At 42.2% G+C, this 22,739-nt stretch overlaps 1 protein-coding gene across 2 annotated transcripts; it reads left to right on the forward strand.

Moving 5' to 3' along the window:
- The first annotated feature begins 2,339 nt into the window (after positions 1–2,339).
- jak2b (Janus kinase 2b) lies at positions 2,340–22,675 on the forward strand. 2 transcript variants are annotated; one of them, XM_035639135.2, is made up of 24 exons: positions 2,340–2,930; positions 4,891–5,128; positions 5,943–6,066; positions 6,165–6,282; positions 8,798–8,943; positions 9,357–9,648; positions 9,833–9,952; positions 10,092–10,249; positions 10,733–10,844; positions 12,755–12,941; positions 13,679–13,800; positions 14,026–14,160; positions 17,367–17,454; positions 17,883–18,010; positions 18,119–18,257; positions 18,596–18,747; positions 18,862–19,012; positions 19,271–19,407; positions 19,967–20,156; positions 20,403–20,527; positions 20,631–20,803; positions 21,064–21,181; positions 21,502–21,615; positions 21,730–22,675. In XM_035639135.2, the coding sequence occupies exons 2-24, from the start codon at positions 4,909–4,911 to the stop codon at positions 21,835–21,837; spliced, it is 3,357 nt and encodes a 1,118-aa protein (XP_035495028.1). In that variant the 5' UTR covers positions 2,340–2,930; positions 4,891–4,908; the 3' UTR covers positions 21,838–22,675. The 2 variants fall into 2 exon arrangements, with proteins under 2 accessions (XP_035495028.1, XP_035495029.1); XM_035639136.2 differs by lacking the exon at positions 2,340–2,930 and having other exon boundaries at positions 4,997–5,128; positions 5,965–6,066.
- The last annotated feature ends 64 nt before the right edge of the window (positions 22,676–22,739 follow it).

Below are 22,739 nucleotides of genomic sequence, written 5' to 3' on the forward strand. Positions count from 1 at the left end.
TAAGACTTACTCGTCCTACCTTATAGGCGTGTGCATTTATCAATCGCCCCTTTGACATGAGCGCTCCAGCTCGAGGCAGCTCAAGACAGCAAACCGTGTAGTCCCTCTTTCAGATGATAACTCAGAATATCTGAGTTATTGATAAAGGTGAAACACCATTTTTTTTTATTGCAGTTACAAAGTTTAAAGTCCTTCTCTCCCTCCTAACTTCCCTTTCTTCCACCACCCCACCCTTGTTTTGTCTTCTGCTCTCTCTCTCTCTCAGTTCCTCCACTCGTCCTTCTTCCTCTTAACTTTTCCTCTTTTGTGTTTTCGTTTCCTCCCCTCCCCTGCCTCCCGCTCTCTTATTGTCTCACCTCCATCCCCCATCTCCTCTCTCTGCCGAGGGCAAACGCGGCTGTGATGCTGTTTTAGATCCACCCGAGGGATAAGTGTTGGAGCGGAACAGATTCTCTTGTTCCAGTGTGTGTGTGTGTGTGTGTGTGTGTGAAGCAGCAAAGGCAAGTGTCACCTGAATGCCCCAGGACACTCTCCTAATGCCTAAATTCATCCAAGTGTGTGTCGTGTTTGTGTGCGTGTGCGTGTGTGTGTGTCAGGTGCTTGCCCATGGGTTTCACCAAAGGGATGTAAATGTTTGCCTTGCAGCAGCTGATCAGTGAATCTTTGAGGCTTATTGCCTCTCTGAAGCAAGCGGCATCTACTTGTGCCCACTTTTAAACCACACAATGGATTTGCCCTGAATAGTTTTGTCGGGCGCGTGGCTGAGGATCAGGTATTTTGGTTTGTCAGACAGAAACAACTATTGGCACGAAACTTTGTACAGACATGTTTAGTGGCCAGAGGATATTGTCTTTCGTTTTTCTACGGCTTTTCGACCAGAAGGTCAAATTTTCCACTTCTGCACGAAAACATCTCATGATCCACTTGATGGATTGGGACAATTGTGTTGTGCAGATGTACATGGTTCCTAGACAATGTGTCCAAATTACTTTTTTTACAATCCCATCACATTTCCTCAAATCCCACGTTTGGACCGATTGTCATAATATGTGCAGATACATCTCTGGATTCAATTATTTTTTATTATTATTATTGTTTTTAGGTTGAGAAATGAGAAAGCCTCCGACAGAACCAAACTCAGAATGGGCGGCCATCTGCCTCTACCGGTTGGGTTGAGAGGAGAGGAAGGGGGAAAGAGAAGACAGAGAGAGAGACTAGGAACCATTGTGTACTTGTTGTATTCACTGTCTTTATAGATGTAATTATGCTATTAATAATAACGGCAGGAAAGATAACAGCACGTATTAATAATAGTAATGATAATAGTAATTCTGATAATATATAATAGGCTAATAATAATGATAACAGCTGGATGAATTGTAATCACTTTGGCAATTCCCCTTATTTATTTTTTTCCGTAATTCTTTTAATTTGTCTAATACTCAATACAAAATACTTCTGTTAAGTGCTGATTAGCAAAGTATTAGCATGCTAACACTAAACTAATGTGGTGAACATGATGAACACAGGATACCTGCTGAACATCAGCATTGGCATTGTGAGAATCTTAGCATGCTGGCGTTACAGTACAGCCTCACATAGCTGACATTATGAGACAAATATGTAGAGAGAGAGAAAACAAACCATGTGACCACATCAGAACTCTCATGCAACCTCTTGACAGGGTTTCAAACCCCCAGGTCGTGAAGTATTGTTTTTGAAAATAGTGTACGTTCCACTTTGTCCCAACACTTTGGGGTGGGCCATTTCCCGTCTCAGCAAAACAATACCCTGGTGCAGAAAACAAGGTCGGTAAACAGATAGTTTTCCCAGCTGTGCGCGGAAAACTTAACCAACCTGTATGCAGAGCCCTGACCTCGGCTCTGTGCAAAAAAACATCTTTTTTTTGTGCACTTTTTACCACTGGCTTTCACAATTACTGTGAGATTATCAAACATTGCTTCGCCTAGAGCTTAATCATTTTGATTTTATATTCTATAATTTATAATTGTAATTTTTTTTCAAAATTAAATATCGGTCACACCTGGTTAAAAAACGAAAGCAGTCTAATAGAACAGTCCTCCCTTTGTGATAGATCTTCTTTTTTTTCTATTCCGGGAGGTGCAGATCCACCTCGGGCCTAAGGTTTGTGGAATTTATACAGGGTGAATTTGTTTCCTTTTTCTTCTTCCACAGTAATACATATTTCTGCAAAACAGTTGAGTAACACAAATTACATCACCCAAAAGGCCGTTTTTGGACACACACACACGCACACACACTCACACACGCTCAACAGAACAAATGATGTGTCCGTGTGTAATTGTGATATTTCCGACTGCACCTGAAGGCAGCACTTGGGGAGGCTGGTTTGTTGACTGACTTCGGCTCCGCTGGAGCTGCGATCGGCGAACTACAGCGGCGGCGGCGGCTAGCAACCTTGTCAGAGTTGAAGCCATTCACTTCATAATGTATGGTAACGATACCGTAACTCCGTAGCAACACACCCCGGCTCCAGAAGATGACCGGCCGCAGATAAACTCCGCGTCGACCGGACTGGCGTTTTTTTTTCTTTATTTTTGTCGTAACCGAGGCAGCGCGACGTGGTTTTTTAAGCTAGCGTTAGCTTGGAAGTTACCAGATTGACAAGATAGACCGCTGAAGTTCCTCCCCGACGGGGAGATGGGTAACGCCAGGCTGACCGGAGGCGGCTCGTGCTGCAGGGCGGCGAGCTGAGCGACGACACGGCGCCGAGGATGACATTCTCCAGACGAATGGCGTGTTATCGTGGCAGCTGTCCGAATACTGACGGGTGAAGGTGTCAAAAAGTCTCGCCCGTCCGCGGCCGCTGCGTTAGCCGAAGGAGGCTAGCAGCGAGCGAGCTAGCTAGCTAGCTTAGCTTTAGCCGCACGTCTGGCTCACATACCAAAGTAAGTGTTTAAAGAACAACTCCACAAACCTTTTTCTTTTTCTTTTGATTTTTTTTTTAATCTTTTCAACATGTGCAAAACGTCACACAACTTTCGCACGTGTATTATAGTGATGATTGTTGGCCGAGTCGCGCTAATACGTGTGTGCACACTGTGGCTACATTGAGTTATTAACGCGAACTTAACATACAGTAGGGGTGTGTGTGTGTGTGTGTGTGTGTGTAAAGCCGCAAGCGTCGAGTTAATCTATTGGAGCTAATGTGTAGCACAGAAGATCATGGCCTGGATGAGGATTTATATATATATATAATATATATAATATATAATATATATAATATATATATATATTTTGTTGTTGTTGTTGTTTTTTTATTATTATTATTATTTTTTATTATTATTATTTATTTATTTTTTACATATAAATTTGAACTTGCCGTAACACTAGACATCGTACAGAGACTGAAGCATATTTATTGTCTTCTCTTCCCTGTTGACAAGTCTTATTCACACAGTAATGTCAAGTGTTTCTCTTACACAATTACTGTACAGCCTTGTCTAATGTGTGTTGTGTTGTGTTGTCAGGCAAGATTCGATGTGTACTAGATTAACTGATGTCATAGGTGTTTTATATCCTCTTTTTCTCTGTTCCAGTGGGGAAAGTCCTTACATCCAGTTGCACACTTGTTGCATCACTGTAGTTGTTTCTTTTTTCCCGCTGACTGTTATTAATACAGAATCAATTGGCGTATTCTTGCTGTAAATTAATATCTCTTTGGACAAATAGATTGAGCTCTTAAAGGCAATTTGAGATCTTCTTTTTTAACTTTTAAAGGCCTAAAACATCACCTGAATCTCTCGGATAAATAATTGATAATGCATGTAGTAATTTAGATTCTATTGGTTATTAGTGTCAAAATAATGAGAAAGAAAATCCACAGATTTTGTGTTTTATAAGGATGACGTATGAAACGCAGTATAGCTAATGCCGTGAGTATTCACCGACCCCTCAAGTCAATATTTTTAGAAATTTGACAGCGCTTTGAACATCTGGCTGCTGCAGTTTTCTTTTTCTTTTTTCTACCCTATGGTTGGCACTGGTGAAGTACCTCGTCAACAATTGTTGCGTCTACCACGTCTCCCAACTACGTCAGCCATAGAAACACGGGCTTCTGCAGAGTTGCCAGCCATTTTGGTGGCGTTTTTCCGCTAGTGGCTTTTACAAATACTCCCATTTTGAGGACAACACAGAAAGTTCCTTTTTTGTTTGGTTCTTTTTCCACCGTGATTCATTGATTTAAAGCATGAAAAGGAGGAGTGAGTAAGTTTTAGTTCAATTCAGCTAATTTCAGTAATTGAAGTTTCTTTAAGCGTTTATAATTGAAGTGAGAATACTTGGTGGACTGGTTCCATTTCAAAGAAAGGACGGGGGCCCAAACAATGACATAGCCTATGCATCCAAGGGCCCTCAATTCAGTGCCTAGCATCATATACTATACTATAATACTGTCTTTGAGCTAAGGGGAGTAGGGGTTAGATGAATAGCAGCTATTTTTCAAAGAGGCCATTTAAATATTCTGCTCTGCCTCTGCTCAGTCCAAAAAAGTTTCCATCTCCCAGTAAGGATTGTATGTGGACTCTTGTCCCCTTAAACATAATGTGTAATGAGGAAATTAATGAGGAAATCATACATTTGAAACTTGATTAGCTCTTAGCTGGTATTATAAATGACACGCAGCACGGCTCACTGCAAGTAACCTATTTTTGAATTAGATTCACAGATTTTATAACCTTTTTTTTGTGCAAACAATAGTTCCTCTGTATTGCAGCTTTATGCAATACTTAAATTGTGATAAGAGTGGAAACCATGTTTCCTGATCATGATATTCAATTTATCACACTTTGCTCAGGGAAAGAAGCCGTCATTATTTTCTGCTGACATTTTGCATTTAACTGATTGAAGGTTCAATGCGCGTTGTTGATGGCCTCCCTGCCAGCCATGGACACCGTGACAGACACATTCCCTGCGGTGCACCAAAACGGGAACGCCCACCGAGAATCTCCAGACACAAGACCAGCTGCTGCTGTTCTGAGGCTTCATTTCTACCACAGCGGACAGGGAGGGGCTGTTGGCAGTTTCAGCTACCCACCTGGGGACTATGTGGCTGAAGAGCTGTGCATAGATGCAGCCAAGGCATGCAGTGAGTACTCCAGCTTTGCAAAGCCTGCGTGAAGCACCCCCAATCATGTGTTTTATGTAACTCAGGGCATAAGTCCCTAGATAAGGTTATCAAGAGGCCACAGTGATCAGTGGAAAAATCGTTGGCTTGTTCAGTCATCTCCAGGCTTTGTTTACAGTCTGTCGAACTTTCTTTACTTTGTCGAAAGGGTAAGTGTAAATATGGTGGCTTTCCTTTGTTTGTCATTCTTATTGCAGCATTGCATTTTCAAAATCAGTTGAAGTATGATGAAACTAATGCACAGAGAGGGGTCCGGTGGACTAACCTGCATGTCGGTGGAATAGTATGTTATGTGTTTGATGATAAACCAAACACAGCTGACATTTTATATAATCTTCATTGTCCTTTCACCTGTGTTGGTACTAGCAACAGATCATTTTCACATTTGTCTCATGGGGAATTATCTATTAAAGTATGTGCTCCTGAATTAACTCAACTAGTGTAGTTTGAGCTGGAGTGTGATCTATCAACATGTCATCAGTGACATCCTTAAAACTTCTGAATAAAAGAGAACATGGTTACTATTTCAACAAGTGCAGGCGATAAAGGAGGAATCCTTTTTTCTCATCCCCAAAAAGATGCATCTGCCAAATCTGAAGTCGAATGAGCAGTTTCAAGAAAATTGAATTACAGATAGATGGAGATCACTCCTATTACTATTATTACAAATAAACTAAGAAAATATATGAAAATTTTTAGCTAATAAAACACAGTACCGTTTTAAAGAACATGCTACATCATCAGATAGAGTGCAAGTTTGTATTTCTTTGTTCAGGTATATCACCTCTGTACTGCAGCATCTTTGGTCTCTACCGAGAGCGAGACAGCTTGTGGTTTTCACCCAACCACATCTTCCAGCTCGACGAATCGGCTTCAGAAGATGTGTTTTTCAGAATAAGGTAAAATAATTTTGCCTCTGCCTTTTCTATTAAGAATCTTCTATCTCTATCTCTAAAAAATTAAATATCCTTGTGACTTTTATCACTGTATTCCACAGGTACTACTTCCCTGGCTGGTACAGTGGTGGGGCATCCCGGGCATATCGGTATGGGGTCGCCAAGGGGTCAGAAAGCCCCGTCCTCGATGACTTTGTCATATCATACCTCTTCTCTCAGGTAAGCACCTCAGCATTCATCTGTATGACTCATACTGGTTGGAAATGAGTGCCCCGTTTATCAAAAACCTTCAAAAGCATTGTCTAATTGATTGTTCACACATTACAGCTCAGTATTCTAGATTAGGCCTCGGAAACAAGAAGCTCATATCCTTGACAGGTGCAGTGCTATCAGTTTGCTCCCTTGCTGGTTAGTTCTAGTCTTTGAATACTATTTTTTAAAACAATCGCACAGTGACAATGATAAAAACACAAGTAACAAACTATAAAACTGTTTCTATTTTAAAACCACTTTTCTGACCGTGGATTTCTTCAGTCAGAATGATTTCCATCAGCGCTTTGTAAACGAGGGGGCTGCTGACATGAGCAAGTGGCACCGACAAGGGGGCTGGCACTTTAAGTGAGTGCAGCTGTAGCCCTCATGTGAGAGGGGACATGTGAGAGGGAACTCTCTGTAGCCACTAATCAGGAATGTGTGGCTTTAATCACCTTTGGCATCAGTTTATTTATGATGAATCTTTCCTCTATTTTTGAGAAAACTGTTACCAGGAGTGTTGGGGTTGACGTTTTTGGGTGTGGGGCCCACGTCTGAAGTCTCCCACGCTGCTGGAAATGTTCCCTGCATTTATGGAACATTCGCAATGTGAATAAGGCTGGGCCCAGATCTTCAGCAGGGTCCTTGACCTGCCATGATTATTAGGGGTGTCATGGGTTCACTGTCTCTCCTTGCATTTTTAGTCAAAGGAAGTTGTAATCACATTTTTTTGTTTTCCCCCACATGACATTAACAACAGAATATTTGTGTAGGACAGGAGGGGAGAAAAATACTTCACATGACATCTGAGTGAACTAAAGGATTATGCGGAATTACGGCCGTGGAAACCTATCCTGGTGCCTCGGGAAAATCCTAAAAGGGAGAAGGGAAGCACAGCTGGGGTGGGTGGGTCATTTGAGGATGTAGCACATTGTGTGTTTGCAGCCGTTAAGCCACTACACATGCTTGCATTCCCTCCGCACAGATGTTGTTTGTTTTTTTTGCTTTGTGAAGGATATGTTGAATTCCACACAGTGTAATCTAGAGTAGAGCTTCTGGGTTTTGTGATAAAGAAAGGCTATTATGACTTGCAGGGTGGAAGCAGTGTTTCCCACAGAATTATATTGAATTTGTGAATGCACAGCTATATACTTCTCACTCTCTGTTCTCCCCGTCGGGCTCACTTGTTGCTTCTTACCTAGCTGGCTCCTCCTCTCCTACTTTTCTCTCATCATTAGCTGAAGCTATCCCTTCCTGACCCTCCCTCGCTGCTTCAGCTGTCACAGCAGCATTGTTGGCAGCATAAATTACTCGGAAAGCTAATCGCTCTGGTTGGACTTGCTCAGGTTTCCCAGGTGTTTTTTCTTAAGTTTACAGGTACTCTTGTTTTGCTCATATCTCTGGTTTAAACTTCCTCTGGGCCTCCTGAGGACGAGGAGCCCAAAATAATTTTCAGTTTTCATTGGGATTGAGGGAGCAAACATTCAGCGTCAGAGTTTAAGAATCAACATTGACTTTATCCACTTGCACAAGCAGTGCAGCTGCTCTTCAATGGAATGAGATTTTACCCATTTGAAACATTTAAAAAAATTTGAAAATCAATGATGTTTGTTGATATTGTGCCAGTGGCCTCAAACAAATCAACGTGTAGGGGAAAAAAGGGGGACATTTTTTTTTGCCAGATCGATGTTGTGTAATACAACAACAATGAACATGTGAAAGCCTTTGGACGTGGATAAATAATACAACCTGTTTATTGTCTGTGATTGTTTCCACAAACTGACTGACTGTCCTTTTATTCGAACCAAAGCCACACAAAATGGAGAACACTCCAGTGTAACCTTGTATTCGCGATCTGTTTAGTTTTCACACTGACTTGTTACAATAAAAACAAGAGCTGTTACCATGATGTCAGATGACCGGACTAGGAGCTCATTTATTGGTCAGTGTTGTGGTGAGCTGTCATCAGTACCATCAGTGCTTCACGGACCTGCAGGGTAAAACGAAAACAAAGTTTGTTCCAGTGACTGACATGCAAGTCATGTTGTACGAGACTGTTGTCTGAGCTGTTATTTACTTTTTCTTGTGGTTGTGACGAGCTCGTGAAGATATTGCAGACGTTGTTATGTGAGCATCTTGTCAAAAAATACCAAGGAGGTAAAGAAAGAGACTCAGGATGGACAGGAACATGGTTGGTGAGGCCCTGATTGGTAGATAAATAAATCTATTTTGTGGTCAGGCTGCTTTCCATTAACACGGTAAATCATCTGCATCAGAGTTTATTTAGAAGCCACGTCATGGCCCAAATAGCCTGAATCAGGCTTTGGTACTTCACAAGAGCAAAACGTTATACACATACTCTACCTCTCTACGTGCATGAAAACATGATGTACGTAGGTGACTGCTCTCTCACAAATCTGCCCCTCACTTGTGTGCATTACGTGCTAACAGCCACTGTGTTCCTCCCATCATCTTTTTGCAGTGGAGGAATGACTTTGTGAATGGCCTGGTGAAGATCCCCAACTCCCACGAGACCCAGGAAGAGTGCCTCGGTATGGCTGTACTCGACATGACAAGGACGGCCAAGGAAAGACAGATGTCGCCGCTGGACATCTATCACACTACAAGGTACACATGAGAAACAATGGCGGCTTTTGATCAGAGCTGAAGTGAGTACTGTACCTGCTGAGCACGAACTGTTGTAATGTGGTATGTTACTTTGAGGAATATCAGAGCTTTTTTGTGTGTTCACCAAAACAAACGTCAAACCTCTGAAACACGACATTATCTAATCTTGTGTTTAACAGAAGTAGTTGTACAAGACTTGATTGGTCTAATGTTTATTAAAAGTTATTTTAATATAACGATGGAAAAGATGTCAAAGTGAGCAGCTCTTGTATTCAAGTAAACAATCTCTTGTTGTTGTTCTATTCTCTGCAAAGACAATACTCAAAAGAGAGTGACATACATATATGTGCAAATATATGATATTTGTAACTTGCTTGGTGCTGATAACAAAACATCTATTGAATCTCTTCTAGCTACAAGTCCTTCTTGCCGAAGGACATGAGAGCTCAGATTCAGGACTGCAACTTCTTGACGCGTAAGCGCATCCGCTTCCGCTTCAAGCGCTTCATCCAGCAGTTCAGTCAGTGTCGGACCACGGCGCGCGATCTCAAGCTTAAGTACCTCATCAGCATGGAGTCCCTGGAGAAGGGCTTCTACACGGAGACCTTCCAGGTCAGAGATCCGTCAAGTGGACAGCTCGTCATCCTGGTGGCGGCAGACACTGGCATCCAGTGGTGTCGAGAGAAACTGAAAGATTCCGACCAGGTTGGTGCGGTCATCAGGGTTTTTCAGAATAATCTAAATTGGATGAATAGAATGTACTGTGACTTGGAGGTAGAAGCTGTATCGGTTTATGTCTGTTGCTACAGGAGAATACTTTTTGAGGTGGATTGTTTGTCTATATAATAAATACATAGAGTGTAATGCTTTTGTTATGCTGTTTGGCCAGGAGCTGCAGACCTGGTGTGACTTCCCGGATGTCACTGACATCAGCATCAAATTGGCCAGCAAGGAGGGTGCTACAGAGAGTCGGGTGGTCACCATCAACAAACAAGACGGAAAGAAACTGGTAACAGTCATGCTAAAAGCATTTGCTTTCCTCGCCTGTTGTTTCTTGCAAAGTGAATCGTTGGTGTCAAATGCACCGGCATGTCTGACAGAATCCTGCTAATGGCCTCTGCTGTGGTCTTTTTCATATATATTTCCAGGAGCTGGAATTCCCCAGCTTATATGAAGCGCTCTCCTTTGTGTCCCTCATCGACGGCTACTATCGGCTGACGTCAGACGCACATCACTACCTTTGTAATGAAGTGGCACCTCCGAGGCTTGTGGAGGCCATCTCTTCTCATTGCCATGGCCCAATTTCGTAAGTGAAGAATAACCTAAAAGAATATGGCAACAACATTAATAAGAATTATTGCTTCTTCAAAAAACGTTTAATTTAAAATTACGTTCTCCACGTTTCTCACACTCACATCTCATGGTACGACATGTGCACCCTGAAGCTATTTTCAGACGGGAACTTCGGACAATGTCCGCAGAATTGTGTGGAGAAATTCCGGTCACATATGACAAATGCAGCAGGAGATATTACTGAGTCAGTAATATGCTGCTCCTCCCTCCGTAGAAGTTCAGGACAATGTCCTAACCTCAGTGCATGTCTGAAAACACCTTGAGATGCTTTTCTGCTCACCACAGTTGTAAAGTTTGGTTATCTGTATTAGTGCAGCCTTTCTGTCAATCACAATTTATGAGCATTTCTTAGGTTGCTGGTCTTTACATCCTATGAGAAACAGGCAATAACCTGCTGTTACTATGCTGCATTTGTGTGTGCGTGTGTTTTTTGCAGAATGGAGTTTGCCATCAACCGACTTCAGAAGTGTGGAAACAAGCAAGGCCTTTACATTTTAAGATGCAGCCCTAAAGACTTCAACAAGTATTTTCTGACTTTCCCTGTTGAGGTAGGTAAATCTCTTCTGTGGAAGCTGGCACATTTCACCATAACTAAAATAATAATAATGATGAGAAGAAGAAGAAGGTTAATTTTCATAGCCTTTCCACCTTTCTGAGTACTTCACAATATAGAAAGTACATGTACGGAGTGCTGTCTTAGAATGAATGAATAAACCATCAAATCTGGTATAGAATGCCATGATTATTACATAAGATGGCGAATAAACTGTCTAAATAATAATCAGAAAGTATAATAATAAAGTTAAACAAAATGTAGCCTTATTTTCATTACAGTGTAGTCATCTCTGCAGCAATCTTGGAAAAGTAATTATTTATTGCCGCACATTGCTTTTCTGTATATATTACAGTGAACTAGTTTTAATTAAAGCTATTGTAATAGGACAGTGCCATCCAGGAATCTTGTTTGAACCAAAGAAATTGCCAATTCTATAATCTTTGTTAACATTAGATGGGCGTCAAAAAATACGTGAACAGTGAAGCTGATCCTGTTACCAAAAACTAGTGATTAGTTAATTCTTGTTCATGTCGGGGTGAGTTCAAAGCTGTCCAGTAAATTTGATGACTCCAAAGCAGATTAATCTCTATCATACTAGAGATAGAGATTTAATTTTATGATAATTCTGAATTGAGCTCATGAGCAAGATCATTTCGGATCATGTCAATTCACCCAGGTCAAGGTCGTTACAAACATGTTGTGTAGAGAAAATAGTGGCAGTCCGTCCTCCCCTCCCGTTTAGTTTGACTGATAAAAGTTGCAGATTAGAGGACAAGCCTCTATCAGTTTTGTTACACCAGTTGTACTGTTTATTCAGGTGTCAATTAAAAACCTACAATACAAATTTCTTTTCAATAATCAGATGGTGAACCAATATAGATTTCTCATGCAATGATATATTAAAAGGAGCTGTAGGGAATTCTGTAATAGGAACAAATAAAGAAGCAAGCATGCCTCTAGCCCTTTGTGATTTATATAACATCACCTCTAAACATCCATGTTTGATATAACCTTGATTCTTTTCCTACCTACGATAGATCTGGATGTTTTCCCTTCCTTGAGTGTATTTTGCAGTGTTTTGAATTGATGACTTTCGTTTGTGTTCCACCACCATATCGCCTCGTGACACAAAACAATTTACCCCCTATTATGTGCAGAACTTCTGGGAATTTGCAGAGATTGGTTGATTTTTTGCAATGATTGACGCTGTCATGATATCCCGGAGGGACTGTGTAGGCCACGTGTACATTGCAGCTAGAAAAAAACACCCTGGGTTACAATCACAGACACATCCACCGAATGCCTCGGATGATGTGGAGCAGAGGGTCACTTGGTCCGTGAGATATGCATGCTGACGATCCGTTCGCTCCGTCCTTCACGCTTATCCACACATTCTTGTTTTGGTATGGCATCCCAAGTGCATGACGTAGGCTGGCACCGAGTAGTCTGGATCCAGTGATGTTTTGATGAGCCCCATCGGGTTTAAAGCAGTTATTACACTACTGAAATATGCTGACAATATACTGTCAATAAAGTGAAACTAAATGAACCCACGGGTGTGGCGTGCCGATGTTGGTCATGTATTCAGGCCACGGGGTCTGCCGATGAATTCAATTCCTCTCCCAAAAGTTGGAATGGGGCCTGAGAAGACCACATGCTGTGATTTACAGTTGCTGAGTTTCTTCAATAACAGGATCTTAAAGCCAGTTTTCACAGTGTCAACAGACCCTGCGTGGATAATACTCATAATATTACTTGGATGTGTGGAGAGGATCATTCAAAATAAAGTTGTACTGTAAAAGGCTGCAAGGAAAATAATGCATGTCTTAAAAACTGCTGATTCACTAACTGCAAACTCAGATTCTCTCAATTGTCACTGTCTTCCCTCCCCCCCCCCCCCAGGTTTACGACACTATTGAATACAAGCACTGCCAGATAACCAGGTCTGCCAGTCGGGAGTTTAACCTCAGCGGAACCAAAAGAAACTTCAGTAGCCTTCAGGAACTACTCAGCTGCTACCAAAAGGAAACTGTGCGCTCTGACAGCGTCATTTTCCAGTTCAGCAAGTGCTGTCCACCTAAAGCCAAAGGTAAAGATATGAAGAAAAGAGCATCTGGATTTGTTCACTGTATGTTTTTTTTTGAGAGATTAGTAGACAATTTCACCCTTTTTTGTGTGTGTATTGGGATCTTCTACCAGTTGACAAGCATGGTAATTGAACTTGGTGATCTGGCTGGTGTCCATCAGCCTCCAGCAGTATGTTTTTTTTTGATGCCGTGGAAAACAGAGACATCATTTTGGTCTCTTCAATGCGTTGATGTATGATTCAGTGAATTTATAAGTGCATGCCGACTACTCACTGTGTGAAATGTTTTTTTCTGAACTGGGATGCACGGAGTACAGACTGAAACCCAGGATAACATTTAAAAGTTCTCTCAGTTCTCGAGTTTGTAATTAAAGGAAAACTGGGGAAATGAATGACAACTTGAGAGTTTCAACATGTCACATAATCTATGATAATTCCTCAAGTTCTCTCACTTACTCTTACTTTTTATCATCGTTGATTGTCTTTCATAGTATTTTTTATAACTAAGCAACCAGCTGCAGGGTAAACAATCTGCTTCCTGTTTACACCAGCACGCACATGCCCAGTGTGCATGAACGGTCATGTGATATGTGTTTTCAGGTGTGATGGTATGGACGGTGAACTTAATGTTTACGTGGAAGGTGATTGTTTTAAAATGAGAACATTTCGATTCGGATGTAGCCTCTGTTGTTGATCACTTAACTAAATGGTAAACTTTTGTTTCCTTCTCTTTCCATCAGAAAAGTCCTGCCTGCTTGTGTGCAGGAGCAACAAGGGCTCAGAAGTGCCTCTATCTCCCTCACTACATCGTCACATCAATCAAATGGTGTTTCACAAAATCAGGAAAGAAGATCTGGAATTTGTAAGTTTTGTTTGTAGTATTTCCAGGACTATCGTGTCTCCATTTTCTCATCTACGTAACAATTCCTGGACTGACTCATTGTTTGGCAATACTATTTTATCAAATCACCGTACAGTGTCATCACAAGTCAAGATCTGAATTAAGTTGGATATTGACCTCTTGAGGGTGTAAATTTAATGTTTATGATTTTTCGAATGTAACCTGAGATAATGAGCTCCCTGTCAGATGGAGAGTCTCGGTCAAGGGACGTTTACGAAGATCTTCAAAGGGGTCCGCAAGGAGCTGGGAGACTACGGACTCGTGCACCAAACAGAAGTTGTCATGAAAGTGCTGGACCAGGCCCACCGGAATTACTCTGAGGTGTGTGGCCTCGAGGCTGCTGCAAAATTTCTTGTTTGCAGGGACGCTGGGCTGTTTTTACACCCACTAATTGGTTATTGGAAAGAAATACTAAGTCATGACGGCTAAACAACAGTGTATCCATCATACGACCATCATTAATCTTTCTGCCCTTTTTCATTATCCAATAACATTAGATTTGTGGAGGTCAAAACGTAGCAGCTATCATTATATTATAAGTTATTGGAAGGTTAATGTTTAATGGCCAACGATGGCAGCTAAAGTTACTTTTATTATTTCCCATTCCATCAGATTGCTGATCGCCAAATGACCAGTTTACGTCCTTTCTGCCAAGTTTGTAATCCACTGGATGAGTAGAAATGAAGGACAGACAGACATTTCTCCATTTATTAGTCGGATAAATACTCTTGTTTAAATAATGTTTAGACCACTGATAACCAACCCAATTTGCCAGAAGGTACCTGGAAAGATTGTGAGGTAATTAGGGCCCGAGCACGAGGTGCGCGGACCTGGGGCATTGCATGCACCAGGGCCGCATGCACCGAGGTGCAAGGCCCTATTGTTTCCGTAAGGATTATTATTATTATTATTATTCTTATTTTTCAGCATCGTTCGCTCAGTTTTCAGACTGTTCCCATACACGAAAACGAAGGAAAATTGGCACACACGTCAGAAATTCTTCCCGCTACTCAGACCCAGAGGCCTGGCACTGGGTGTGGCCATGGGGCTCCATAGCGCCCCCTTATGTAAGGGAGTCTTTTCGGGGGCATATAGTGACAGCTCTGAATCGAAGGTGCTTGGTCTGATCTGAACGAAACTTTTTAGGTATGATAAGACGACCGCCCTTAACACATCTCCATCTGAATATTGGCCATAAGTCATAGCGCCACCTACTGGCAATTTCACGTGACAAATCCTACTTTTATTTCCCCTGCCTCGCAGATTCGCCCGATCAACCTCAAACTTGCTCAGTACACTTATACATATTGGACAATGTCATATAAAAAAATTGGTGACGTTTCGTCGGAAGCCGTCCGCGCGGCTATTGAAAAACTACGAGCTAACGGCTAACAAAATTGGAATCATCATAACTCAACCATATTTGGACAAATCTTTACCAGATTCCTCATGAATGATAACTGTCGAACCCTGAACAGATTCCCTTGTCAATATTGGACATAAGTCATAGCGCCACCTACTGGTAACATGAAGTATGAAATTCTTCTTTTACATCCTGTGCCTTTCAGGATCATTGGATCCACTTCATATTTGGTCAGCTTAGTTGTGACACATGGCTGATGTTATACTGTGAAAATTTTTGAAACGACTCAAACGCTGTTGCCATGGTGATGCGTTGTTCGCCATAAAATCCGTTACATATTTGAGGCACTTATGATGCTTTATTTGTCACGAAATTTGGCAGACATGTTCAGAGTGGCAAGGCGATATGTCCGATATGTGTCTTTTGTCCAATTGTGTCAAAATGGCTCCATAGCGCCCCCTAGAACACTTAAAAGTCAATTTTAACACCTTTAAATTTGACGTAGAAGAACCAAATTTGGTGGGCTCATGTACCTCCCGACGACCTACCAAAAAGCCTCTTGGAGCAATTAGCTCCGCCCAACCGGAAGTCAGCCATTTTGGATTTTACCTTGGCGTAGGTGGCGAACGGAAGACGACGTACTTTGACGAACTCCTCCTAGGCGGTTATTCGGATCCGCCTCAAACTTTAGCAACGCGTAGAGGAGGCCTTCCGGATCAAACGATATCAAAAGATTTACTCCACATCGAAAGGCGTGGCCGCGGTGAAGCGTGATTCGCCATGAACAGGAAGTTGCTCCCAATCAAAGGTACATGGTCTGATCTGATCCAAACTTCTAAGGTATGATAACAGTCCAACCCTCAACACATCTACATGTCAATATTGGACATAAGTCATAGCGCCACCTAATGGTGATAGGAAGTTTGAAATTCTTCTTTTACGTCCTCTGCCTCGCAGGTTCACTGGAGCAACCTCAAATTTGGTCAGCTTAGTTGTGAGACGTGGTTGATATTGTACTGTGAAATTTTTGACCATCTGTCAAACGCTGTTGCCATGGTGACGCCCTGTTCGCCATCAAATACGGATACATGTTTGAGGCACTTGGGATGATTTGTATGTCACCAAACTTGGCAGACATGTTCAGAGTGGCAAATCGATATGTCCGATATGTGTCTTTTGTCCAATTGTGTCAAAATGGCTCCATAGCGCCCCCTACAACATTTCAAAGTCATGGCCCCCGCCTTTAAATTTGCCGTAGATGAACGAAATTCGGTCGGCTAGTGTATCATCCTCCGACCTACAAAAAAGCCTCTTGGAGCCATTAGCTCCGCCCAACCGGAAGTCAGCCATTTTGGATTTTATATGTCTAAACATGGAAAATCAAAGGTGTCGTACTTTTATCACCTCCTCCTTGGCCGTTAATCGAAACCACTTCAAACTTGGGCGACGCGTACATGAGACCTTCCCGATCAAACTGCCCATAGGGTTTTATAGTCTACGACGAAAGGTGCGGGCACAGCGGAGCGCGATTCGCCACGAAACATGAGGTGTTCTTTCACTGTGTCGGGGATGCTTCTACAGGCACGAAACACAGCACACATATTACAAATGAGGACAGGTTCGATCGGACAAGAGTTTTGAGTTCGGCCGTTGCAGAGCAACTCCTTAGCGCTCCTTACAATACAGAAAAAGAAAGCCACCCGAGCGTATGAAATGTCACCAGCGAACGTATCTACAGGCCGAAGTCTGTCAGTGCCCCGAACTGAACCCACCAGGAAGACAGCATTTTCAAAGTGAGGACACGGGGAAGAGAAATCCGCGCGTCCCGACCGGCCGTCGCGAGACTCGGCGGACGCGTCGAGAGCGGCGACCCGCTCGTCCCCGACGGCGAGAGTGCGAGGGCCCGATCATCGCTGCTTGCAGCTTTAATTTTGTAATTATTGCTGGATAAATGGCTGAAATTTTAAGTTTGGAACAGTTTTACTGTCACTGATAATGTTAAATTACATCAGTTCAAATAAGTGAAATGGGTTTATGGCAAGACAAAATGTTGTTGTGTTACATCTTCTGTAATTTAGTCCCAAGTGTATCTCAGGAGTGCATCTTGTTTCTGTCATGGGCAAATCAAATAATTATTTTTTTCTATCTTCGTCTTGTCCCGCAGTCTTTCTTCGAAGCTGCCAGCATGATGAGTCAGTTATCCCACAAGCACCTGATCTTTAACTACGGCGTGTGCGTCTGCGGAGAGGAGAGTAAGTCTGCTTTAGAGAGACGGACGTCCTCTCTCATACAAGCACACTGTATGTCCCGTAATGTCCCCGTCAGATTGACAAACATTACCGGCGTGTGTCATTATGGTCTAATGATGTCAATGTGTCTACTGTGCTCCGCTGTAATCTCGACCAGACTCTTTGAGCCTGAGGCGTGACGGTTTATTCTTAGAAGGATTAGAATACCCTGCCTCAGGGAACCTTTCTCCTGCCGCACACTCGCACACGTCTCCATTGCTCAGAAGCCGCACTGAAATACTGATATTGTTTAGAAGAACAACATTTTACCTCGAAAACCTTAGAATGAAAAATAGAAACTGCAATTGGCTAATTATCTTTCTGAGCAGATCATCCTAAAGTGAACTATCTCTGTCACTATTAATAATAAGAATAAAAATGCTTTCTTTCAGACATCATGGTGCAGGAGTACGTGAAGTTTGGCTCAATGGACACCTACTTGAAGAAGAACAAAAACTCCATAAACGTCCTGTGGAAGCTTGAAGTGGTGAAGCAGCTGGCCTGGGCAATGAACTTCCTGGTACACTTACAAGCCTTTCACATTGTTTCAATGCTTCAAAAGTTAACACGTGAAATTGGGTACACAAATTATGTGGCAGATACATCTATCCCTTTCTTTTACCTGCAGGAAGAAAAGCATCTTGTCCATGGGAATGTGTGTGCAAAAAACGTTCTCCTGATCAGAGAGGAGGATCGGAGGGCTGGGAACCCACCGTTCATCAAACTGAGCGATCCTGGCATCAGTATCACCGTCTTACCAAAAGAGAGTGAGTTTGTCTTTGCTCCACTTGACTGTAACACACCTTTATAACCAGCAGAGGACAGTAGTGACCTATTTCACGTGGGCAATTGAGATAGTGTTAAATCCACATTGTACTGGATGCTTCCTGTGCGTGGTGCTTGATAACATAAAACACAGGAAAACTAAATTGTATATTAAAAAAAGTATTATCAAAATTGATTTTTTTTTTTTCCGAGATGTTTTTCAATGTAGGAATACATTATGTTACTGCATAAAATCCAGCTGAATCTATTAAAATTGTGTCTGAAAATGTCAGTGCTCTTTCCTAACGATGGTGGGTTAAATTTTTTCGGCGGTCACCAGTCCTGATTGAAAGGATCCCCTGGGTGCCCCCCGAGTGCATCGAGGACCCTGCCAACCTGAGCCTGGCTGCGGACAAGTGGAGCTTTGGCACCACACTATGGGAGATCTGCAGCGGTGGGGAGAAACCTTTAGCAACACTTGACAACTCTAAGGTAAGGCCTGGGGTGGTTGTGTCCAAATGGGTTGTAGTTTTTGTCCATTTTCACCATGATTTTGTGTGTTTAGAGGATTTTTATCAAAATTTGTATTTGAAAATGTCTCAACAGAAAACCCTGTTCTACGAGGACCGCCACCACCTCCCTGCACCAAAGTGGACCGAACTGGCCAACCTGATTAACAGCTGCATGGACTATGAGCCCACGTTCAGGCCAACGTTTCGCGCCGTCATCCGCGACCTCCACAGCCTCTTCACACCAGGTTGGTGTACACCGCTCCCCAGCTGGCCACACAGAATCCCCCCCTGATGGTGTCACAACAGGGAATTTAGGTCACACCGGTGCTGAATCTCAACTATCCCAGTATCCACGCACATGCATCTGGTGTCGCACAATAGAAAAAATACAAATGTATCACAATGCCCTGTCGTTTAAATTGTACAATAGAAGGGATTTCCGAGCCGTCCCATCATCTCTCTGAATCCACATGTTTTTTTTGTTGTTGTTTTGTTTTCCCCAGACTATGAGTTGATCGTGGACAGTGACATCCTGCCAAACAGGACCGTGGGCTCTGCCTGGTCCACTGGGGGCTTTGAGAATCAGGAGCCAGCTCAGTTTGAAGAGAGACACCTAATATTCTTACAGCAGTTGGGGAAGGTATGAAGTGTTCTTGTGAGCAGATCAACCCAGACCGGTTACCGACCCCTTTTCCTCTTGTAGCAGCTTTTTATTTTGCGTGTCGTAGTGATTTTTTTCTTTGGAATCATTTTAAATATTGTCCTTCCATTCTTAGATACTTTCTATCTTAAATGCTAAATCTTGATATCTACATTACAAGCATGCATTTCCCCAGAAGGAATTGAAACTAAAACCAGCCAGTGCCATGTTGTAATTATTATGTTTTTTTAAATTAATATGGTTTCAATTAAGTAATGATCAATAAAGTATTCATATTTTTTATATTAGGGGTATTATGAGATTATATCTATATATTATGAGTGAATTATCAAAGGATTATCATTTGATAGTCGATTTAATGCAATGTTTTCTAAGTGTTCAATGTGTTTTCATTTTGAGAGACTTCTATTGCAGCTCATAAAGCTTTGTACTTGCTGCGTGTGCATTTTTTTTCAGTAAAATTAACAAAACATGTTGTAAAGTATAAGCCAGACCTTGAAAAAAATTACGGTTTACTGAAGTTGGTCCTCTATTTCAGGGAAACTTTGGCAGTGTGGAGATGTGTCGATACGATCCACTGCAGGACAACACCGGTGAGGTGGTCGCTGTGAAGAAACTCCAGCACAGCACTGCGGAGCACATACGAGACTTTGAGCGAGAGATTGAGATCCTGAAATCTCTGCAGCATGAGAACATTGTCAAGTACAAAGGCGTTTGCTACAGTGCAGGTACAGTCGACTGGTATTTCAATGGCTTTTGCTGCAGCTCCTGTGTCTTCCAGAACTAAAAACATGAACTCATAAAGTTAAAGTTAAGTTCACACATGTTTGAACAAGGTATCACTCACCTCAGCATCAAACCTTAATCTTGATAAAGGAAGGATATACATCACATTAATTGATCAATAAACTCTACAAACGTTGAAGGCTCTCAAGTGCATGTGCTGATTTATTTATTTTTTTGCCTCTGTCCAGGACGACGAAATCTCCGTCTCATCATGGAATATCTGCCTTTCGGAAGTCTGCGAGATTACCTCATGAAAAACAGGGACAGGATTGACCATAATAAGCTTATACATTACACTTCTCAGATCTGCAAGGTGCGTCCCTTTGTCCACTTTTGGGACGTGCTTTAAGAAATCGCTGGCCACCGGAGCTACTGATCCGTTTTTTTTATGTAATGATGTGGTTCTGTTTTGACAGGGTATGGAGTACCTGTCAAGTAAGCGATATATCCACAGAGACCTGGCAACGAGAAACATCCTCGTGGAGAGTGAGCTGCGGGTGAAGATCGGAGATTTTGGTCTCACCAAAGTGCTGCCTCAGGACAAAGAGTACTACATGGTCAAAGAGCCCGGAGAGAGCCCCATCTTCTGGTCAGAGTGCTGCTAATTGTGTCTAATACTCTTTCCTTCTCTGTATGTAATGATTTGTCCTCTTTGACAAATAATTATTTTCTGTCATAATATCTACTAGGGGACTTATTTAAGAACCAGTAGTGTGTGAATAGAAGTTGTTGGCGATTCTAACCTGTTCTCCATCTGTTTTTGCTGCGATATTGTTTTGGTTCCCAACCTTTTGTTACCTGACATAGTGTTTGCAGTCGTCTCGTGAGCTCACCCGCAGTATTTTACAGGTATGCTCCCGAGTCGCTGACTGAAAGCAAGTTCTCCGTGGCGTCAGACGTGTGGAGCTTTGGGGTGGTGCTTTACGAGCTCTTCACTCACAGTGACAAGATCTGCAGCCCTCCTGCAGTAAGTGATGAAGCATGGATGCATGCACTTGCTTTTTCAGCTTGCTTTTTTTTTTAAACTATGTAAAAGTCTTGAATTTAAATATGGCATGCAGATTCAGAGAACTTTATCCACTGTGCAAAAAAAGAAAGGCTTTGGAAAAATGTTCTGAACTCTGAAATCCCAATGATTGAACCATCATTATTTAGAGCAAGTATTGTATATATCAACCTGTTTTTATTTTATTATCTGTATGTATGCTCATGTTGTTTTTCTCTAAAATCAAATATAATCTATATTTGCGTCTTTGTCTCGGCTGCCATCATTCTCCTCTTCCTCAGGTCTTCATGTCGATGATGGGCAACGACAAGCAGGGCCAGTTGATCGTCTATCACCTCATTGAACTTCTGAAATCAGGCAGCAGGCTGCCTCAGCCCCTGGGCTGCCCCACAGAGGTAGGAACATGTACTGCACAATTTTCACATGCATGTGTTCTTACATAATGTTTACCAGGGCTGCCTCCCTTTGAATCATCAGTCATTAATTATATTATATTTTATGCCTCACAGATACACGAGGTCATGGAGGAGTGCTGGGACAACGACCCCTGCTTGCGTCCGTCGTTCAAGGAACTCGCCCTGCGCGTCGACCTGTTCAGGGACAGTAAGGAGTTTTAAAGTCACCCAAAGTTCCCTGGGTGCCAAAAGGCCAAAAACGAGGTACTCCTCGTGCCCAGTGCCAGAAGCAGTTTGTGATCCGAAGAGCGGCGGTTAAGAAACTAGGACCACGGCTCAAAGAAACTTCTGCCAAGGTGCCTTTATGCAAGGCACTCGACTCTCATTTTCTACTGTGGCGTGGGGGTTGGTGGACAGGAGGAGAGAAAATGGAGGCTTGGATGTGTCAAAAACTGTTGAAGGTGATGTTGCTGAAAGAGAGTGAACGAGTTTGCTCAAACATCCTGGATATGGTTTTTAAAAAAGAGTTCAAATGGGTTTTTGAGACTTTGAGTAGAATATTACCAGACCTGAAGCTAAAGATGCTTATGTCAAAAAAGGTGTGTGTGTGTGTGTGTGTGTGTGTGTGTGTGTGTGTGTGTGTGTGTGTGTGTGTGTGTGTGTGTGTGTGTGTGTGTGTGTGTGTGTGTGTGTGTGTGTGTGTGTGTGTGTGTGTGTGTGTGTGTGTGTGTGTGTGTGTGTGTGTTTTGTCTTGTCTTGTCTTGTCTTGTCTTGTCTTGTCAAACAGCTAGCAGGGCTAGCTCTCGCCGTGAAGACAAATGAACTAATAGAGTGTTTTCTATGTTTGTGTGAATATACATACAGTATATTTGTGTACATATGTCCAGAAATTTTTTATAATTTTATAAAATGAAAATACCGTGAATACTACGTTTGAGAACTGCCAGCGTGGTGTCCGTGTAAGTGAAGCACATACAAAGGTGATTTTAAAAAAAATCCATTATTGTTTCATGTTTTCATCGTGAGAGGTGGTGTGAAAATTAAAGAACAGTTAAATGCAGCAGCGTCGTCTGTGAGTTATTTCTAGAGCGTGGTGGCTTAAGGATGTAAGCTGCTTAACTGGT

This window comes from Scophthalmus maximus, chromosome 19 (genome assembly GCF_022379125.1).
Source record: "Scophthalmus maximus strain ysfricsl-2021 chromosome 19, ASM2237912v1, whole genome shotgun sequence".
NCBI classification, from domain to species: Eukaryota; Metazoa; Chordata; class Actinopteri; order Pleuronectiformes; family Scophthalmidae; genus Scophthalmus; species Scophthalmus maximus.